General features: G+C 42.8%; 2 protein-coding genes and 1 long non-coding RNA gene across 10 annotated transcripts in view; 1 reads left to right on the top strand and 2 right to left on the bottom strand.

Moving 5' to 3' along the window:
• Nucleotides 1-22,097, bottom strand: part of LOC147011455 (uncharacterized) — a 461,606-nt gene that overhangs the window by 117,095 nt on the left and 322,414 nt on the right. The window lies entirely within an intron of this gene.
• Nucleotides 8,667-13,657, top strand: LOC147011459 (uncharacterized). The gene is made up of 3 exons (XR_015052013.1): nt 8,667-9,080; nt 9,543-9,681; nt 13,440-13,657. It is a non-coding gene; the product is annotated as an uncharacterized LOC147011459 (long non-coding RNA).
• On the bottom strand, nt 16,338-20,435 carry LOC147011458 (uncharacterized). The gene is made up of 2 exons (XM_085858351.1): nt 20,051-20,435; nt 16,338-17,156 (listed from the first exon to the last, which is right to left on the bottom strand). The coding sequence occupies exons 1-2, from the start codon at nt 20,121-20,123 to the stop codon at nt 16,864-16,866; spliced, it is 366 nt and encodes a 121-aa protein (XP_085714477.1). The 5' UTR covers nt 20,124-20,435; the 3' UTR covers nt 16,338-16,863.

The raw sequence follows: 22,097 nt of genomic DNA, 5'->3' as shown, positions 1-22,097 counted from the left end.
TTGGAAACAAAGCTGACAGTCATTATACGTTACAAAAGCAATAATCATTCTAAGTTATAACAATACAAGATATCATGATTGCATCTGGAATATTCCAAATTAATCTTACCCTTGGGTTTTACATGCTTCGTTCATACTCACTCGCGCGTTGCACAGTTGGCGTACAAAGAGAGACAGATAAAAAGAGAAGACAACGCGTGAGATTATATATTATCAAAGTGACAATCACTCGATACTCCAGCTCTGGGAATGTGCATATCGACTTCAAAGGTTTTCTTTTCGCAAACATTCCACCAAGTCTTTTTCTCATTCCTCTTTTCATGCGTACATGCTCGGGTGAAAGGTCCTCATAGGCCCTTCCCATAGACCGGTTCTCAAAAAGGCAGTATGCAATTGAACAGCATAAGTTATTTAAGCATAAAGGGGTCCTGACGACGGTGTGACAATGAACAATGAGTAAAAATAACTATAAACAGAAGTTGAAAAAAAATAAAGGAAAACTCGAACCACACTTGGTAGAGTGCATACCTCTGTCAGGATGAACAGTTTATGCTTTGTATCCCAATGATAGGCCGAATCTGGATCCGGAGCTGAACCAAAATCGAATCGGCTTGTTCTCGTCACCAAAACGTCAAAAAAAAAAAACGACAAAACGACCCCAAAGTTTTGTCATAACCCATTAATTTTTTTTAAATATCATGCTATATATCGTTTTGGCCCCACCTCTCAAAGGTTGTCAATTACATTATTTTTTTCAAGTCTCAGATCTGGAATTTCACCAAAATTGAATCAATTTTAATTTGCCACATGCCCAACCTGTCCACCAAGTTTCATTCGAATCTTTAGCTTTTTGAGATATCTTGCTCACAGACAGACAGACAGACAGACAGACAGACAGATAAACATGGGTGAAAACATAATCTGCATTCATCTTCGGTGGCAGAGGTAATAAATGTCCCCAAATAAGGAGTAAAGACCACAAAGAAGAAGTTCAAAGTTCTCTTTAACAGAAGCAATGGATATATAGCGACAAATACATTATGAGCAGGTGGATTGAACCTGACAAAAGGAACTTGTGGGTCGAGGAATGGGAGGGCGTAAAGAATGCGGTGGGAGGGTGAAGTATAACCTCATTCTGACCTGAACCCTTCAAGCGAGGTGAAGTTGGCTTGGGTCAAGATCCATGTCATCTTCAATATCCGTACAAGGAAAAAAAACATTAAAAAAATGTAAAAAAACAACATAAAGGGATGAAATCTCAAAAAAACAACCAAACAAGAAAGGAATGACACCGCATTACGATGCCACAATCCTCTTATGGATTACCATCAATACATCTTTTGGCATTTAACTTTTGTTGTGGGATTGTGATGGATGAAGAAGAATGAAGAAGAAGAAAAACAATGAAGAATGACACCACATTACGATGCTCTAATACGATGCCACAATCCTCTTATGGATTACCATCACGACATTTTTAGACATTTTACTTTTTTTGTCGGATTGTGATGGAACACTGTCAAAAGATGTTATGATGGTAATTCATAAGAGGATTGTGGCGTCGTATTGTGACATGGTAATGTGGTGTCATTCCTTCCTTGTTTGGTTGATTTTTTTGAGATTTCACCCTCCATGTTTTTATATTTTTAGAATTTTTTTTTCTTCTTGTTTCTGCAATTTTTTTAAAAGTAATACAATGCTTAATTTTTATATGTTCTGTTAGTTTGTTATGGATTGAATCCATCTCTGTAATTAAATTAGGCTTATGGTACACTCAACCACTCCCCCCCATCAATCCTTGCTTTTTGTTCAGTCCACTCTGTGGATGACCACAGATCATGTGCGGAAATGTCTATGCGATTATCATTTTAAAAATAACAAGTCTGAAGACGACGATGGTTCACGAGCGGTATTTGACGATGTAGATCGTTTCAGAAGTAAAGGATGAGACAATGTGATAATGTTTGACCAAGTTATAAAAATGATCAACATGATGTGGTACGAGTGATGGGTTATTAGCTGCAAAATGTCGAAAACCCGGTTTCATTCAACAACTTTCAAAATTTGGCCTTTGCATAACCTTCAAAGGTCACAAAACAATGTTGTGGACATTAAAATAAGGAAACAGGATACGAGCTATAGCTTATTGGAGTTAGTTCGTCGAAGAAGGCCGAAAACCTGGTTCGATTCCCACAACTTTGAAAATTTGACCTTTGTAAACTTTAAAGGTCAAAGGTCAAGGATTATGACCTTTGGTGCAAAACTTCCTCTGGAACATTCCAGGAACAATACAACGTCATGTAGGCTATATGGCATTTAGCACTCCTCGGATTATCCATACTTTGATGAAATCAGCGTAAAAACAAACTTGAAGGGGGCACCACGGGCAAGGTGTTCGAGATAGAGCAAAATGGTTTCAAGACTTTCGGTGGGGAATGACCTTATGATTATGCATAAAAAAATATTCTCATCCTCGCTCTCAAAGTTTTGGCGGTCGTATGATTTTTATGCCAAAATTCGCAATTTTCTAAGTTCGTGACCTTGTGACCTTGACCTTGGGACGAAAATGAAAAATCGAGCTCCGTGGGGTTATGCAGGTGCCATTGGGCTAACCAAATACCAAAACCCCAGTCAGATTCGACAAACCCCCTCGGAGAAGATGCAAATTGAAATCGGCTACCCCCTAAAAACACAATTCGCAATTTTCTAAGTTCGTGACCTTGTGACCTTGACCTTGGGACGAAAATGAAAAATCGAGCTCCGTGGGGTTATGCAGGTGCCATTGGGCTAACCAAATACCGAAACCCCAGCCAGATTCGACAAACCCCTCAGAGAAGATAATTTTTCTATGTCAAAATTTGCAATTTTCTAAGTTTGTGATCTTGCTTGTGACCTTGACCTTGGGACGAAAATGAAAAATTGAGCTCAGTGGGGCTATGCAGGTGCCATTGGGCTAACCAAATACTGAAACCCCTGTCAGATTCGACAAACCCCCTAGGAGAAGATGCAAATTGAAATCGGCTACCCCCTAAAAACGCATGTTTTTTTGGCGTGGCTCTGCCCATAATGGGCGCACCACACCCATTGTCAGAAAACGCAACAAGATCATGATATAAACCTCCCACCAAAATTTTATCAGGATTGGATCAAAACCCACGGAGCTATGCTCGGGACAGACAGACAGACAAACAAGCCGGTAGGCGGACATGGGTAGTCGACTACCCAATATAACCTAACACGATGGGCCCGTCCGATGGGGAATGACCTGAGGATTAAGCACAAGAAAATTAATGATTCCGGCTTCAAGGGTTCATGCTGCAGATTGTTTTTTCGTTAGAATACCCCCACATTTAGAGGTTTTTCGGCCGTTTCTAGGCAACGGAGGGGTCCATAGCAACGGTTCTTTCTCACACATAACTAGGACATACCATGAACCTAGCATACCAGTTTCATGTATATCTGACTCGTAGTCTCTGAGATATAACGAACTTCGTTTTTTTTATTGTTTTCGACCAGGGTTCATTCAAAGTCTATCTTCTCCGACAGTTTTCATAGGATCCGGCTGGAAATTTTTGACAATATGGCTGAATGTACTGCCCACAGTAACTCATGGCCGGATTTTTGATTTTCGAAAAAATAATTTTTTCATGATTTTTCAAAAAATTCAAAGTCCCGTTGCTAGGCAACAGTGGTGTACATAGCAACGGTTCTCATTTGCACACAACTAGGTGATAGTATGAACCTACCAACAAAGTTTCATCGAAATTGCCATTGTATTAACTGAAATTGCCATTTTCAATACTGATAATAAGGGGAGAACAAATTTCAAAAAAAATATTTTTTTCATTTTTTTTTTTTCGACTCGATCGACTACCCAACAGACATACAGACAGACATAGGCAGACAGACAGATAGACACGCAACAATAACGAATACAGTGGTCACTTATTTTTTTTCGTGAACCAATAAAATGCTTAATGTTTAATATATTTTGTTATATTGGTATAAATGAAATCCATCTGTGTTATTAAATTGTTTTAATACTTGTTTCAGTTGATTTGAGGGATGGGTTGGATATGTATCACTTTTGGAATGGTGCTATCCATCTTCCCCCCTCCCACGATCTTGGCCTGGTTTGGTTTAGTCCACATTTACATTTGATAAATTTTCCTAATAAAATGATTAATGTTTAATCTTGTTTTTTTTAATTTTGGGTTGTGTGCACAAGCCCAGAGACAAAGTTACTTCCTCGCGTTGGAATTACCATCATAGCTTCAGCAGTTGTTGAAGTAGTTTGGGCTACAGTTTTACATTGTTTTGTGAGGGCAAGAAGAAGAAGAAGAAGAAGAAGAAGAAGAAGAAGAAGAAGAAGAAGAAGAATAAGAAGAAGTACAAATTGGCAATTTTGCGCTCTCCCGATGCATTCCTTTAGTGGTGTATTCTGGCATCTTTCTAGGTCTTGGTAGTTCAAAAAACGCTTGAAGATAAAAGTTATGGATTTTAAATGCTTATGACTTCACCCTTTAGGAGTTTATGAGCGTATCATTGTGTACACATTTGAATGGGTGGCCATTTTTCTCCCATATCATCCCTCTATATGAAGTACTACCATACTCCATGATAAAACAATTAATGACTCGGTGCGAGACTGGCAAGGCCTTCAGGGCTCGTGACTTGGCAGGCCTGCTATAACAAAAGGTCAACGATACATCCGTCACGTGACCTTCAACCACTGCTGCTGTTAGTCTGTCATCCGCAATGAATCCTTTGAGCGAGTGGCCACACTTGCCAAATATAAAATACACGAATATAACAAAACGTACTCAATAACCAGAACAGAACTGTGGAGTTGGGAGGGGGGGACTCACAAAAGTAGAGCTCATTGGTGTTTTCACCATTTTCTGATTCTCGATCAATGATCTCTTCGTATCAATAGATTCTCATTTTACAAACTGGAGTCACGTGACCTTTACGAGACATGACATGGTTATTTTATGCACCCTACTCTACAATGTGTAACCAGTCACAAGGGATTCACCAACCCATAGATGAGTGTACAAAAACCCCCCCAATATCACAACCACTTACACGGATAACGTGACATACTCGTATCACTGCACACCCTGCACTTCGACATGTTTACACACCGGAAGGGTCTCTTTACAAAGTAGACACAGTGACTCATCAGAATATCCAGCAATCATGTACTGGACCGACAATGTGAACTGTAAATACAGAATGTCGTTACATCTTTCATTGGTTGTTTCACACAATGGACAAACAAGCAAAGTCTGAGGTTGTTGGAACACCAGGGAGGTTCGACCATATTGTGAAGATGCGATGGCTGAGTTCTTGAAGTTTCCAGCTGTATCCGATTGTGTAACCATCTTGATGTCACTCATTATTTGATAGTTTGTGAGAACTGTCTGCACGAGACAACTGGGGGTGTTCATGGAACCCAGGCAGAATCTAACGATGATCAGGTTTGTCAACGTCTGTGATGTGACAAATTAGAACAGAAATCTTCTCCCTCTCATTAATTTCCTCCATGGATGTTGCACATTTTCTCGGTGATTAAAACTCACATGTCTGCTCTGACCCCATGACAGGTGTGACACAGTGACTGGCACTGCAGCTGTTGAAGACTCGACTCCAAGGGACGACCGTCAAACAGTACAGCTGTCCGGACCGCGTGGTACATGGTATGGACCTTGTGGCTTTGGCGTTGAAGGGGATAAGGTTTATGGTTTTCAAAGTTACCATTCTACAGGAAGAAGACGGAAAATCAAATGTCAATGAAGGAGTTGCTATACTTAGATAAATATATACATGTAAATATATAAATATGTAAATCTATATTTTTTTATCAAATAGTGTAAGGAATGAGATACAATTCCTATTTTCAACCAATTCCCCCTATCTTGGATGTTTAATTAAATTACAGATAGATAGCAATGGCCCATAGTGTTCTCTTCTGAAGCTCCCACTTTATGATGCAGGTGAACTCAGGTGGAAATACCAAAAATGCTTGTCCATTGTCTTCTAATGTTAATTATATTTACTTAAAAGTGCACTGATGTCTCCACTCGTGTTTTTGTCCTGGAGGTTATTCATGTACTGCACAAGCTCCTTCCGGAACCTTCGATCAATGTAAAGCATTATTTAATTACAATGACACTACTTTGGCGACATTTATTCATTACATCCATTATATCAATTGCCTCAAAGAAAAGCATATATTGACGAGAACGGCACTCATAGAGGGCATAGTCTCGCCTTGCGCACATTCATTCTGAACACAAATACCATTGTTAAATGAACATGCTGCTATTATGGCCCACTGTTATTATGGCCCATATACCCGTATTATCCATGCACCCTATCATGCCACATATGGTTTATTGGCGTGGTTTATGAACGTCATAAGTTTAATTCTTCACTCACATCTGTTAATAGGAGATGAAGTTTCATATTTTTTGGAGAAAGATTTCAATTCAACCAATTATGTCTGGAATGATGCCATCGTTATCACCCTATGTGCCTATATGCTCCATGGAGAGTTGATATATGCCAAGTTTCAATTTTTTATGCTCATCAGTTTCAGAGAAAATTCTGTCCACTTTTTTCCTTTAATCCAATATGGCTGCCATGCCACGTGACCTATGATGTCAGAGTTAGCAATAAAATATTTCCCATGTGAAGTCCCTCCTATGTTTAAGGTTTCGCATTGATCAGACAAGCGGATGCAGATAAAACCATTTTAAACTGAAAATATACACACGAGGACACACACACACACACACACACACACACACACACACACACACACACACACACACACACACACACACACGACTCAAGTACCTATTCTTACAAAGTACCGTGTGATCATTGCCAATGAGACAGCCAGCTTAACACCCTCCCCACCACCTCAGGAGAGCTTCGCCATCCATAAATCTCCATTGGAATCCAGACAAATAATTTGTGGAGGAGTGAACCTCATCATCACCATAACCACCTGACGTTAGCTCCCACCCCAAGATGTAGGACTGTGCTGAGTAATGTTTGAGGACTTTAGGACATCGGTAGGATACAACAGGGACAACAACACTCCCCTATAAGGATTGCAAATGTGGACTGTGACGTCATTGGTGGCTTAAAAGCCCCCCACAAAAAACAGAGCTCCACGCGACGATATGACCATTGTGGTGGTCCTTTATGTTTCAAAGAAAATTTGTGTCATGAAGTTTTCAGTGAAACGAGCAAGTTTTCCTGATGAAATACACTTTTGTTTACATTATAAAGTGGGCACCAGCGACGTCATGTATGGCCATCTACGATACAACCTCGTCACCCCCCACCGCCCCCACGCATTTTATCTGGTGTGGGACAGACTGAATGATGTTAAATAATTTAATAATTTGTTTCGTTCAAAAGTTTCAAGTCTTGTACAAAAGCAGGATGTTTGGAAGGCAAGGGACAAACCACTTGAAATCAAATTGTTGTTCCTGTTGTGGTATATATTTTGCTGTTTTCAGTGTTGAGCACCTCAGAATACATAAACGGTGTTCTTTACTCATGTAAGGTATTTACATACCTCAATTGAACAGCCTAATTGTGGTCCAGTAGGACAGGTCAGAGGTTGCGTACTCGCCTTTGAGCTGTTTTGTCTGGGTTCGATTCCAGGTCCAACAGTAAACCCCTCATCCTGGTGGTTCGCTGAGGGGGGTAGGCCGTCTTTTGGGGGTACATGAAGCCAGGAGTCTTGTCTGCTCACATTTGCTGGTGAATGTGAAAGATCCCGTGATGCCTTTTGAACATAAGCAGGCCACTATGTGCCGGTGTCCTGGCCAAATTCCTGTCCTGGCTCCCGGTAGGAAGAGCAATGGCAAGCCACCCATTCCATTCTCTGCCGAGAGACTGCTTTGGCAGCATTGACGCTCTCAGAAGAGGATGGCCATGTACAGGTGAGTGGGTTGATTGCCAATCGCCAGGTAATGATACCTGTGGTCCGTAAGCTGTACATCACTGAGAGGTTCGAGGTGTGTGCCAATCACAAACGTACAGTTGTATTTTTAGGTCTTTGTTTAAAATAACCAGAAACAACTAAAGCTGAAATTATTTCGACTTCACTTCAAAGGAGCACGATTACAAAACGATGAACAAGCGGAATTGTTTTAATTGTTTACAGTATGATTATGTACGTTAGGTTGTTCTCGTGTCGGACAATTCATTTGTTTGTGCAGCCTTTGTTCTGTTATTTTTGGTCGCTGTGCTTGTGTTATAATATTGTTAATTTCCCTTCTTCATCCTTTCCTTCCTCTCTCATTGCCGGAGCAGATGTATTGATGTTTTACTGTCAGAAATGTCACGGTGTTCCAATGGTATCTGCCAAGTCCTGATCAACATAATTTGGGTCCAAAGCCCTTGCTTCCCCTTAACTCCTCCTGCACTCCCTACCCCCCTTCATTCCTCCCCTACTCTATACTGCCCCCTTCACACCCCTTAAACCCCCCCTTCACATTTTACTTCTCTCTCCAGAACTCATGGGGTATAATGCATGTTACAATGAGAGCAACAAAAGAAAGGCAAATAAATCTCGAATGGAGGGATCGGGGGCGTGTGGGGAAGGAATGGCTTTGCCCAAGAACACAGCGACAGAGATAAAGCCAAATTGCAGTCGTGAAGCTTGATAGAAAGGAGCCAGAGAAAATATAGGATGTAAGACAGTATCAGCAGTGTCTGCGGCTGGCAGCGTAGACAATAACTGTCTCGGCTTGAGCTATCAGATTTATTGCCCAATGGTTATGCTTGTTTAATAAACCTTGCAATAACGGATAAGCCTGGCCTGCCTAGTGAGACATCAATGCTTTGCCTGTGAATAGAATTCTCTTTTAATTTAGAGAGGATTTTCGGTGCCGCTGCCTTTTCATCGGCATCATTTTAACGCCCACACCGAGTAGGCCCGAGAGCATTAAGAGTCGACCGTGAATCCAATCCAAACCACCAGCGGCCTACTGCTGCCTTCAGCCTGACTCAAATCCACAACTTCTGGTATACGAGGTCACCACCATACCCAGGTAGGCCTGATATCAGCCTTCATTCAACGGTCACTTCTCAGTGGTAGGCCTCGCTTGGGTATATGGTAATGTACTTTTGCCTTAATTGCTGGTAATGCTAGTAGGCCTTTGCCTGTATGGTTTGGCCTCGCTTATAGAAGCGTTTATCCTTGTAAATGGACACTGAAGACAGGAAAATGAGATAGAGTCGGAATCTTTTCACAATTCGAGTTCATTAACCGCAATACCTATTTGATGTAAGGATAATTATTTATATGAAGAGTACATTTATAGACTTTTGAAATGCTTGTAAAGCATGACAATGCCTGGATTTTTCAGCCACGGTGCTTTCCTTAAGAGGATGTTAAACAATTTCAATTTCGAAACGGGACATTGATTCGATGCTAAAAAGTTGTATTCGGCCCAGAGAAATACAATAACAAATAAATATCGAACCGCTGCCTCCATGCCAAACCCTCACAGAAAGGTTTCCTTGCACACAACGGAACTTCATGAGGATTAAATCAACAAGAAAGCCTCGGTGGGGAAAAACGAGACAAAAGGACCGCGTTCACTTTCCTTGAGTATTTCTTTGGCAATCTGAGAAAAACTCGTCCTTCAGGTAACAAAGCCATACTTCATGGATCTAAAGCTGCTTTTACCCGCCTAAAGATCTTCTCTATAAAGATTTACCCTCTAGTTTGCTGGAATGTATAATCTCTCTTGGTTTGATTAACTGTGGCTGAAAGGATCTCCGTGCAAAAAAATGGCACAAAAAAAAAAAAACTCACAAATTTCCAATTGCTTCCACATTTTCTTTACTTAGCCTCTTCTCTAAGTACCTATGCGGTTATTTAATAATCACAACGATCTTTGCAATTAAATTTTCCATTTTCTGTAAGAACTTCACAAGAACAACAACAAGAAAAAGAGCAATCAGTGATTGCAAACCCTTGCCAGGACTTATTTTGAGTGGTGTATTTTTGTTGTTGTTGGTTTTCAGGTAAATCCAATATGGCTGCCAAACCATGTGACCGAGGACATCACATGTGTTACTCTTTTGTTCCTCATGGATAGGCGGTCACATGTGTAATGTTTCACCTCGATCTTTTCAGCCATTTCAGAGAACATTTTTGTTTTTAAAAAATAAGAAAACAATATGGCTGCCAAATCACGTGACCGATGACATCATCAAAAATTTTGTGGACCATTTTATCCCGAGATGACCCTCAATTTTTTTATACTGATCGGATGTAGCGTTCTACATGTGCAATTATGACGTCCTAAGGATGGCACCAATGACATCAACAACAACAAAAAAAAATCACTCATCCCCCTGAGGAGTACTTGCTATGTGCCAAGTTTCAAATATTTCTTCTGTGCAGTTTCCCAGAAACAGAGGTCCAAACTTTTTCCGTTTTTCAAAAATTGCTGCCACACTAATTATCATTGAAGCATTCTACATGAGTCGTCGCACCAACAGTGAAAATTTATTCTTAATCTGACGAGCGGTTGTGGAGAAAAACACGAAATTCTGTGCAGACAAACAAACTGACAGACAAACAAATGAAAAATCACTCATGGAGTGAAAACTTGGCAAAACAGCACAAAGTAGAATGGCACTTAGGAGAGCGCATACCTTTGCCAGGTGGAACAGTTCACGTTTTGTATTCCACTGATGGGCTGGATCCAAACCAAAATCCAATCTGCTTGGGGATTTTAGAAAATTTTGCCCAAATTGGCCTTTTGGCCTATGTTTATCTCAAAATTAATAGGTGGTTGAATTTGGTGACCTGATATGCAAATGCTCTTCAAATTTCAAGTCAATCAGATGAAAATTGAAGATTTTAGAATTTCGGCCTATGTTGACCTTCTGGTCTACGTTGACCTCAAAATTAATAGGTCGTTGAATTTAGTGACATGACATGAAAATGCTCTACAAATTAAGTCAATCGGATGAAAATTGAGGATTTTATAATATTTGGCCCAAATTTGCCTTTTGGCCTATTTTGACCTTTTGGCCTATGTTTACCTGAAAATTAAAAAGCGTTTGAATTCAGAGACATGACATGAAAATGCTCTTCAAATTTCAAGACAATCAGATGAAAATTGAGGATTTTAGAAAATTTGGCCCAGATTGGCCTTTTGGCCAATGTTTACCTGAAAATTAATAAGCGTTTGAATTCAGCGACATGACATGAAAATGCTTTTCAAATTTCAAGTCAATCGGACGATAATTGACACTTTTAGAAACAATTTAAAATTTGACCTATACTATTTTGGGTTGACCTTATGGCCTATGTTGACGTTTTGACATAAGATAACCTCAAAAGTAATAGGTGTTTGAATTTAATGACGTGACAAGAAAATGCTCTTCAAATTTCAAGTCAATCGGATGAAAATTGAGGTTTTTAGAAAATTTGGCCTAAATTGGCCTTTTAGCCCATGTCGATCTCAAAATTAATAGGTGGTTGAATTCAGCGACCTGATATGCAAATGGTCTTCAAATTTCAAGTCAATCGGATGAAAATTGACACTTTTAGAAACAATTTAAAATTTGGCCTATTTTGGATTGACCTTATGGCCTACGTTGACCTTTTGACCTCAGATAACCTCAAAAGTAATAGGTGGTTGAAATAATTGACCTTATCTGCAAATCCTATTCAAATTTCAAGTCAATCGGATGAAATTTGAGGATTTTAGAAAATCTGCCTCAAATTGGCCTTTTCGTTCGACCGAATTTTACCAAACTTCAATGCGGGACCGTCACAGGGTCGGTGACATTAATCTCTGAAAATTTCAGAAAGGTCGATTGAGCAGTTCGGGCTGGAGGCGAGTGCAGAGACAAACACACAAACACAAACAAACAGTGGTGATCATCATACTTGGCAAAAAAACATTTTTTTTGCCAAGTAACAAACACACAAACAAACAAACAAACAAACGAACGGAGATCAACATACTTTAACAAAAGAAATAAATAAATAAATAGCCACGTAACGAATGGACCCAATTGCAATACCCTCTCCGAATCCTTTGGCGAGGGTAACGAGAGAGTTCATAGAATGCCTTACCCCACGCAATGTTGACAAACTACGACATGGGCGGGATCGAGGAGCGGCACATTTGATTGGGCGAGATGATGTAAATGCCAATCTCATCGAAGCAATGGGTTACACGCACACATATTGGTAGGATTAGTAAGTAGTTTGTGTCTGGATAGGTAGTTGTATGCATCCCCACAGTTCTCCTCCTCACCCTCTCCAGCGAAATTCACGAGATCCTGATGGATTTAATGAATTTGGTGTTGATAGAGTACAAGCATGATGTGGCAAATGGCCTACTTCTGCATCCAAGTTCCTTACTACGACTCTTATTACAACTACGACGACAACAACAGAAGCCTGATAATGTCTCTACCAGCAGCAGTTCCGAATCCAGAGATAAAGGAGTAGAAAAGGATAACTGAGCTTGATTCATACAAAGTTGAAAAGCAAGACAATGAGTTGAGAAGAATAAAACAAAGTTTATAAACAATGTTTAGTTTTAATAAAGAAATGAAAATAAAGGAAAATGTTTACGCTTTACACCATATATTAGCTCCGAAAAGAGCTATTTACATTCTTCATACTTCAATAATAACTCTAACGCAAAATAAGAGAAGAAAAGGTAGGCCTCAACATTTCGGGCAGCATGCTCTACCCATCGACAAGAGGAAAGCCTGGTGTTGGCTCAGTGGTTAGGGTGGTGGCTTGGGATCCTCGGGTCCTGAGTTCAAGCCCCGCTGGCTGCTGAGTTAGCATCAGAGGGGTTGACTCAGCCTGTCATCCTTCCGAGGTCGGCGAAATGAGTACCAGTTCCAGTGTGTGTGTGTACTGGTAGAGGGGCACTGCATCAGCGACGCAGTCGTGCTTCAATAAATGATAGCTACCCTGGCAGCTAAGCTGCCATACGACCACCACCACCAAGAGGAAATGTAGAACTGGAACGAATGGATGCAGAATTCATCAGAGCTCCACCAATAGCTGGTTATTGTGGGGTGCTGATTGGTTGTTCATTGCGTGTTCCTGATTGGCTGGTGTGGTTTTGCTCATCATGGTTCATTTTCCTCAGTGTATTGATAACTGTGATTGTAGGTGTCTGCTTGTTAATGAAGGCGATCCCAGTGTCGCTGATGGGTCGCCCGTTTTCTTGGGGGACCGTGTGATGTAAATGCATCTCCATAGCTTCTCTGATTCTCCTTGTGTGCCAGTAACTAATTTATGTGAGAAGTTTGCTGTCCGACCATAGTATTCGATGATCATTATTCTGTGCATGATTAACGATTGCTGATTTTTTCCCCCATTCATCTCGTCCATTATGTGCTTGATGTTCTTCAAGTCTGGTGATGGAAGTCCTACCAGTTTCACCAATGTAAACTTTACCGCATTCACAAGGGATGCGGGAAACACCTGGCTGGCGGTTCGGAGGTCTTCTCTCCTTATGTGTGTGAAGAATCGATTTGAGCTTGTATGTCGAGCGATGTGGCGTACGGTTATGTTGGCAGTCTTGAGAATGTGCTGAACGTGGTGTGATGTACGTCCAATAAAAGGGACAACAACTTGCTCCAGCTTCCTGTGGTTTGGTGTTGAGCTTATGGGCGGGATAACCGTAGAATTTAAGAGCAGTCGTGATGTGGCGTTATTCACGCTGCAGGTTATACTGGCAGCTAATTGTGTAGGTGTGACAAATAAGAGCTCTCTCTGCTCACGGACTGGATAGTTGAAGGATGATGAAAAGAGCGGTAGTTGAGGTCGTGGTCTGTGCGAGTTGGCTTCCTGTGTACCTTGTGAGAGGGCTTGTCATTTCAAGACGAGGTCAAGAGGAGGTCAAGAAAATAAATTGACCGTTGTTGCTCAACTTCCATAGCAAATTTAATGTTGCAGTGCTGATTGTTAAGGGACTGAAGAAAAGTATTGAGATCTTTCTTCTTACTTTTGCTTTGTAGTTATTATTGAAGTATAAATGATATAAATAGCTCTTTTAGGAGCTAATACATGGTGTAAACCATTCACCTTTAACTTTGTTGTTATTCCACCAAGAAAACTTTTAAACGGCACTTCATGTTTAGTTCACAATCGCTAAAGAATGCCAAAGTATACAAAGTATTTGATTTGAGTTTGTGACATCAACGCTTTCTGTCCATACGTTGGCAAAACACGGCAGCGAAAGGTAACCAGGTTCACCTGATCACGTGTTGTGAACTTCTACAAAACCCATTCGTCAAGATAAGCTTTCTTTCATGCGATTTGCAAATAACTTGGTGCAAAGACAAGGCTCCGGTGCGTGACCCTTGAAATACACACATGCGACGCGGACAAGAGATGTTTTCTTTTGGAGACAAAGCTTTCGCTCAAGATGTCACGGCAAATAATTTTTTTTTTTTTGGAGGTCATGAAGAAATGAAGAAATCACGATCGAAATGATTGATCTGAATGTCGCCTGGAATTCCTTTCGGATCCTGGGATCACGATATCGAGAGAAGTCTGCAAGCAATGGATTCCTTCCATGGTCGGGAGCTGCACCATTCTCGACCGAGGTAAATGAAGGTGTCCATCCCGACCATAATCTGAGGAGTCGTTTTAGGACTTCCTGTCATGTCTTTGAGTTGCTGATCACAGGTTCAACCAATAATCTACATTTCATCCAAACTAGTGTCGTGACAACTTGAGGAGATATTCATCTGGGTATCCTTCGAACAATCAAATGGATATTAAAGGTGTCATGCCACAAGGCTCTCAGGTCACAACCCATTGCATGTGTCACGCACATTTAAACCTTTTCACACGCTCGCACACAAACACGCGTTACTGTCACGCTACCAGGAAAACTTGTGCGCTTTCCCTCTTCGACTTAGAAAACTGGTTGGACCTCGATATGAAAGATCCATATCCAAAACTGTCAGCACCGCCAACTATGATAGCTGTCCAGCAGGTAAGACACCGGTCCTATGTGTTGACCACTGACCAGCCTCTCATCTGGGACTGTACAGGTAATGTGTACCAGGTGTGAAGTATCCTCCTGACAGAGGAGGATCAATTGAGTTGTAATGCAGATGGTCAGATGAAAATGATGTTAGGCCTCACTAGATGCACTTTTCAGTCACGTGATTCCCCTTTGGAAAGGCGCTTTAACACCGAGCACACGTTTATTGCAGCACAATCCACTCGATGGTCAAAAAATTGAATCTGGACCTCATCTGGTGGCCAGATATGCTTTACTTAAAGTTTCTGGTGCCATCAGTTTTGAATATCCCTTTGAAAATGTTTTTTTTTTGGATGTGTCCATCATCGAGGCTCATGGAAGAGCTCGCACGAAATGATGGGTTAGGGCTTAACAGGACAAAAGGAACAGGAGAGAGCGATAGAGCGATAGAGGAAACAGCAGCGTCGTAGGCCAAGACAGAGGGAAGAGGAAGGTGGACAAACAATGGTGGGGGGAGGGTAGGAGAGGATGCATAGGGTGGACAAAATGGACACAGAAGGAAACTCTCAGGAGGGAAAAACTGGAAACCTGGAAGGAGGAGTGCTTTGGGGTCGCGTTAAGGTTGGGAAAGAGGAACCTGTTCTGATGGGTCACAGGAGCCCGTGTCGATGTATACATATACTATTAGTACATGGCCACTGTCTCCATGGCGAGAGGTCACCCCCATTTCCAAAATCACTGATAATCGTTCATATTGTAAATGAACGCATCATCTTCAATCTTAAAGGTGATGTAATCAGGCCAAAACCTCCAATATACTCACACTGCATGAAATGCCACCTGCATCGAACACAAATTTTTCAGATCTTAGTAGTAAGGGAGGGCGAAGGTGGAGGGGCAACCCCTCGATCCAACAATAAATTTGTGGTTCACCCGTGGGACTCACAAATTAGCATTCACAAAACTTTAAACTCCTGCACGGTATCCTTTTCAATGGAGGCCCATTATTTATGCTGAAGCTATACGACCATTGAGCTCGGTCGACAAACGGACGAACTAAAAGACCCGTAAAATGCGGATAATTTGAAAACACACTGCCGAACGAATCGCTGAATGAACGACAATAAAACGACATCCTCTCGGCTCGTGTTACCTCTATCTAATAAGGCGCGCACTCGGATGGAGTCTGGAGGTCATTTGGTGCGTGGACGGTGTGCATAGACCGTTGGCAAGACAAACATTGTTCCGGCTTATGGAACTGTGCACTTGCGTGCCAAGTACTAACTCGCTGCAAACATGGAGGTCTTGGAGACATTTATCCTTTCCAACCTTCATTTCAAAAAACGTTCCCATTTCCTCTTGAAGATTCGGAACAAAACGATTAACAAGTTCGTGTTTTTTTCTGAGAGAATATACTGTATTACACCATAATGTCTGTGGATGATTAATGGCAAAATTAATGACAATGATAATTATAGTAATAAAAATAACATCAACAACAACAATAATAATATCATCAAATTGTTCTGCCTCACTATTTTAAAACGTTGCATAAAGATTCCTCCATTTTTAAACACCATGATCTATAGTCCCAAGCACTTTCTGTTGGAAGGACAGATGAATGCTAAAAATGGTTCCACGTTCGCCTTCCAATTCGCCGGACAGCTGGTGGTACTGTCATCGTGGGGGTTTGTTGGCATTGAGAAGATGACTCTTTGGCGAGCAGCCAAATACATATGCAAGGCATGTGTCCCACCAACCATGGCACCTTCGTGTGCCGCAGCTCTGGTTTACAAACACCTGTTCAGGCTCACCTGAAAACCGGCATGGCATCTGAGGCCTACATCGGGCCTCGCCGCCCGAGGACGGTACGGCTTTTGCGGTAAGCGTGTATACGCCCGTTGTGAAACAGGAAACGGTGGTGCGGCCACCTCCGTAAGAGGTACTTATGGAGATAGCGGCGGCTGTGATGGTCGGGAAGATTTGCGGAATTCTTAAGACTAAATCTTGGAGAGGTCCATTTCAGGCTGCGCTTGGGCCTCTGCTGCTCTTCATCAGTTGCTGTGTTGCCAGAAGTTGAGATGGGGCTGCTGTTGTTGATACCCAGGTGGTGCAGCGTTCTCGCACTGGCTCCTGCAAGTATATAGAAAGAGGAGTTTTTTTGCATGAGAAATGAGCTTGCTTATTGCGATTGGGAGCAGGTGTCAGAATGATGTGCTATCCATATTAGTGAGCACCTGGTTTGTAAATGGTAAGCCAATTTGTGTGTGAATAAAATGGATTCCATAGTCTCAGCCTGCCATCAGGGCCGGAATACCCCGTCGGCTAACCCGATCATTACTCGGTAGAGCGCATACCCCTGCCAGACTGAACGGTTTACGTTTTGTATTCCACTGATAGGCCGGATATGCATCTGGACCTGAACCAAAATGTAATCGGCTTGTTCTTTTCACCGACCTAACTCATCCACCAAGTTTTATCATAATCCGCCCACAACCTTTTGAGATTTTCTGCTCACAACCAATCAGCCAGACGGGTGAAAACATTACCTCTGTCCACCTTCAGTGCCAGAGGTAATGAGGCTTTCATATTCTCTGTCCTCAATTTTGGAATCTCCTTTTTCATTTATTTCCAGATTTTGGGGATTGACGATTAATCGACTAGTAGGTCGAAGAAAGGAGGCTGGCAAAAATTAAAGGAAGTCAAACCAAGGTGGAGAAGACATGCGGTGATGGAAGGTACACCATCTCTGAGGACGTTTTTTTTTTTTGCTCTTAATGAACCCAGCGAAGAAGTTCAGGTAACGTTCAGCGTGAGTGAATCTGCTGTACCTGATGGAAATTTTGTACATTTATGTTTGAATAAATTAGTTGGACGAACTTATTAATTTTTTTTTTCCAATATGTAGTACCTACTTTGGCACTTCCCTCCTATTAGCCTGAATCTGGGCTTGCCTGCTTGCCATGTTGTTCCTTTCTGGTCCCTGCGGTCCGTTCCTGGCGTCGAAACTTGGCGGCTGTGATGCCGAGAGCGGTTGTGTGGCTGCATCTGTCGGGTCACTTAAATCGCTCGACGCCAACATTAACATCCCAATTTAGGGCAGCAAGTATAAAGTTGAAAGAAAAAAAAAGTGACCCAGCTCCCGGGAAGGTATTTGACACTCGGCCTCAAAAACCCACTGACTGGCCAACACCAGTGACGTAATCACGAAGAGAGAAAAATCAATGGCAAGGGAAGCCGAGAAATGGAAATTTCAAATGAGTTTCGTATTGAATGTTTGATTGGAATTGAGAAACTTTAGTTTGCCACAGCAAGGTCGCAGCTGGTGGAGCAAAACAAACGTGTCGTCGCTCGATTCACTCATTGCATCATCTACACCAATCATGGCTCGCATGTAGCGGATGCAGCTCGAAAGGTCAACGCGGTTTTATCGAACGGAACGTGAGGACTTCGTGCTGTGAAAGGTTGTACACGAACACCAATCCAGGTGAACACGTCGTACGCAACAATGCACCTTTGCTTTTGCAAATTATTTATATGCTCCGCGATTATTCTGAAAGTGAGGCCAAGAGCTTCGACAAGCTCACCTATTGGTCTGGGGGTGTTCAGTTATATCTGCCAGCAATCTCGAAAGACTTCAACGATCCTCGCAATAGAGTCAAGTTTGTTAACCTCTTCACCAACATGTCGAACATGCACAGAATCATTTGAAAACGTTATTCACCCTAAACAGCCATCTGAAACTTGAAGACATCTGGGATTGTGCATTGACCTCTTTCAACGATAAGGAATAACCTTGTGGATGTGCAGAGGGAAAGTTTTGGATTTCCACCATTTACACTCCGACACAGCGATCCAAGATCCCTGGAGAAGCTTGCACAGACCACACGTGCAGGACCAGGACATGAGGAGACATCAAAGTAGTTTTGTACGAATAACCGAGAACATTCCATGATGGACTATAGAGTATCGATGATGGATGTATATCAAAGTACAGTATATGGGATTTGAATCTGGGAGCACAGCATCAGCAATTATGGGCTCAGATGGGATCACCCAAACAGGACTTTATATACTCTCCATATCCAGGCAAAGTGCCAAGTCATGGCCGCGACTCGTCTGCATGCATCGCATCAGTGTACTCGCCAGCAAAACGGGAAATCATGTCCAGCAGGGAAAGAACGAGAACAGGTGTGCAAACCATTTGCATTCCGACTCGAATGTGCTTCATTGTGTTCCTTCCAAACCGAAAGCCTCCCAGGCCGGATGGATGCACACAAAATATAGTTCAACCTTGCAGACGCAGAGAGGACGGCGGGGAGGGGGGAGGGTGCATGGAAGGTGAAATATCGAAAATAGACGGTGGGAGGGTTTAGGGGGATTATGGAGGACTGGAGAGGGGGGGGCGGGGGGGGGAGGGAGGAATCTGGTCGCGGAGAGTAAGCAGCGCAGAGATTACACTGCTTCGACTTCAGGAATTACACGATAATTACATTCCTGTCGAACTCACTGGAATCGATTCACTCTCACCGATACCCCGTCCTTTAGCGATCCTCAATCCCAAATCGATATCGGGAAATTGTTTTCTTTTTTTTTTCTCACATTCCCGCCTCTCTTGATACGAGTTCTCTTACATTACGACACAAATGATGGATAACCGTGCCGGTATGTCATAAATAAAGTAAGCTGCACTTTAACGAGCGCACCTGCTCGAGTTCGTTGGATCGAGAGATTTATTTTATTGCATTTATTTTTTTTATTTGCAAACGAGACGCATCGAGGGTCTCTCTTCGCTGAAGGCTCGGCCCCAGTAACACGACCACCGAACGATCCACGGAGGTTCCCCCTCTGGCTCCAGCGGATTGTGCTGGAGCGAGTAGTGGGACTCAGCGGGCAGGCGCGCAAATGACGCTTTTTACGCATTAACGTCTTGACACTTGCGTGCGCGTTCTTAATGCGCGTTCACTTCGCAAAACCCACGCAAAGTTTGCAAACTTCCTGCGAGGATCTGAGACTCGGACACTCACCTGTTTCCGAGATGTACACGGTTGGTAGGATTAGGAGAGACACCATCAGGAGGAGTTTGAGGTCCATGGCCATCGGTCGCCAGGTGCCTCACGGTCCGTTCAGACGCAGCTTCGACGATGGTAGATTGAAAGATTCAGGTCGGCGGGAGGTGTGATACGAAATGGAAGAATAGAGCGAGGGAGGGGGAAGAAAAAAAAAAAAAACCAACAAAACAGCAATCTTGGCAGGAGTAAAGAAAAGTTATGGGGAAAAGCAACGCTTTGACTTGTGCTAACTTTACTTCTTTACTTTACTGTGCGCCTCTGCGAGTTCCTCTCAAGCCCTTAACCTTGCAAGTCACCCGCCCTCACTCCTCGCCCTCCACGACTGCCCTCGGCGTTTGGCAGAAACTACACTCTCGGCCAATCACTCCCTCCCACTTCAAACCCACTCCCAGTAACACCAATCGTTGATCCCTTGTATTAACAATCACTCCGGGAGTTGGAGTACAGACACACAGACACACAGACACACAGACACACAGACACACAGACACACAGACACACAGACACACAGACACACAGACACACAGACACACACACACACACACACACACACACACACACACACACCATGTTCAGTAAACTTACTATAGAAATATCACGATACAGGACGGTCCCACCATTTTTCGATCCTTTAATTCCCAACCGTTCACTACCATGAGACAACTCAGCACCCTACACAGTAAAAACACCATCATGGTCCTTCCAGCACCTTTGTTTACACGACTATCCCGCGCTGTTCCAACTCCGGCAAACGTCCAGCGAGTCAGATGGATGAACACGAAGCGGTTGTCACCTCATTGAAAAAAAACACACAAACAAACCATGACATCTGCACGTGTCATGCTGGAGACGTTTAATGGCATGTCATGTGATCTCAACTTCACGGAGCTCCATTGGGGTCCCCAGCAGCGGTTACAGAGTCGGGGGATAAGCGGTGCTGCGGTTAAGCGGTTAACCCAGTCGCACATCATTTCAGGCGAATCTCAAGAGACGAGCGCCCATTCGAGCCTGTCCATCACCCGTTCCCGTTCGACGTTACTCTGTGACTGTGACCGTGCTGGACGTGTCCGTCTGCCAGGCGGTGTTCGAGGCATGAGCTCCGTGCCGAGCCGTGTTTGTCTGCCTCTGAACCAGAACCCCGAACGTCAGCCGAAAGGGGAAAGTGAAAAAAAAAAGTGCTGAAGGAGTTCGAGATGCCTTTTATAGGAGACGCATTCCACGGATTATCAACCTGGGGGGTCCAATACACGCACAGAATAGTTGCGAGGGTCCAGAAAAAAATAAATAGTGCAAGTTATAAGGTCAGCAGGGTCACCTGTATAAAGGGAAGTCCGCTTGCTAAACGGTTCCCGTTGGAATTAAACATTCTCATGCAAACGCGCTGGACAAACGATCTGGGACATCGAATGGGAAATCGCCTTTCACTATCAACATTCCACGGATGTATTGCAGTTATGATCGCGTCCGAGGACTCCGATCATCGAAGTGGCGCCACCATGTTCACGCAGGAACCGAGCGGAACAGAACTGCAGGACGAAGACCCCCGTGAGGTCACGTGGCTTTATGGCTCGAGGTGGATATTAGGGTCACGTGTATGTTTTGTTTTTTCAGCCCCGCTGATACTAAAGTCACGTGCTTTCAGTGCCTGTTGGTGGGCGAGTAAAGTCACGTGGCTTTCAGGCTGGAGGTGGAAGGCAAGGTCACGTGGTTTTTGGGCTGGAGGTGGAAGGCAAGGTCACGTGGTTTTTGGGCTGGTGGTTTCTTTGGAGTGTTGCTAGCAACTCGAAGCAGTATCTGTAGGAATATAAAAGTCGGCAACACGCGATGCCCCGAGAAACATAAACACCGAAGGCATTTTTATGGATCGTTTTCTGCACAACAGATAAGAATCCATTCACACCTTGATCAGTCCGCACGATACAGTCACGCGATTCCTGCTGGCGTGCCGCTTCATTTCACTGCAGATTCTCGAGCCACTGTAGCTCAAGGGGCTTGTTAGTGC

This window comes from Eptatretus burgeri, chromosome 15, assembly GCF_056783735.1.
Source record: "Eptatretus burgeri isolate ZD-2024b chromosome 15, Ebu_testis_v1, whole genome shotgun sequence".
NCBI classification, from domain to species: domain Eukaryota; kingdom Metazoa; phylum Chordata; class Myxini; order Myxiniformes; family Myxinidae; genus Eptatretus; species Eptatretus burgeri.
This window is presented reverse-complemented; position numbering and strand designations above follow the sequence as displayed.

Coding starts and splice junctions, on each gene's coding strand:
- LOC147011458 (XM_085858351.1), bottom strand. CDS start 20,123: ATGGCCATGGACCTCAAACTCCTCCTGATGGTGTCTCTCCTAATCCTA. Junction 17,157..20,050: donor CGTGTACATCTCGGAAACAG/GTGAGTGTCCGA, acceptor ATATACTTGCAG/GAGCCAGTGCGAGAACGCTG.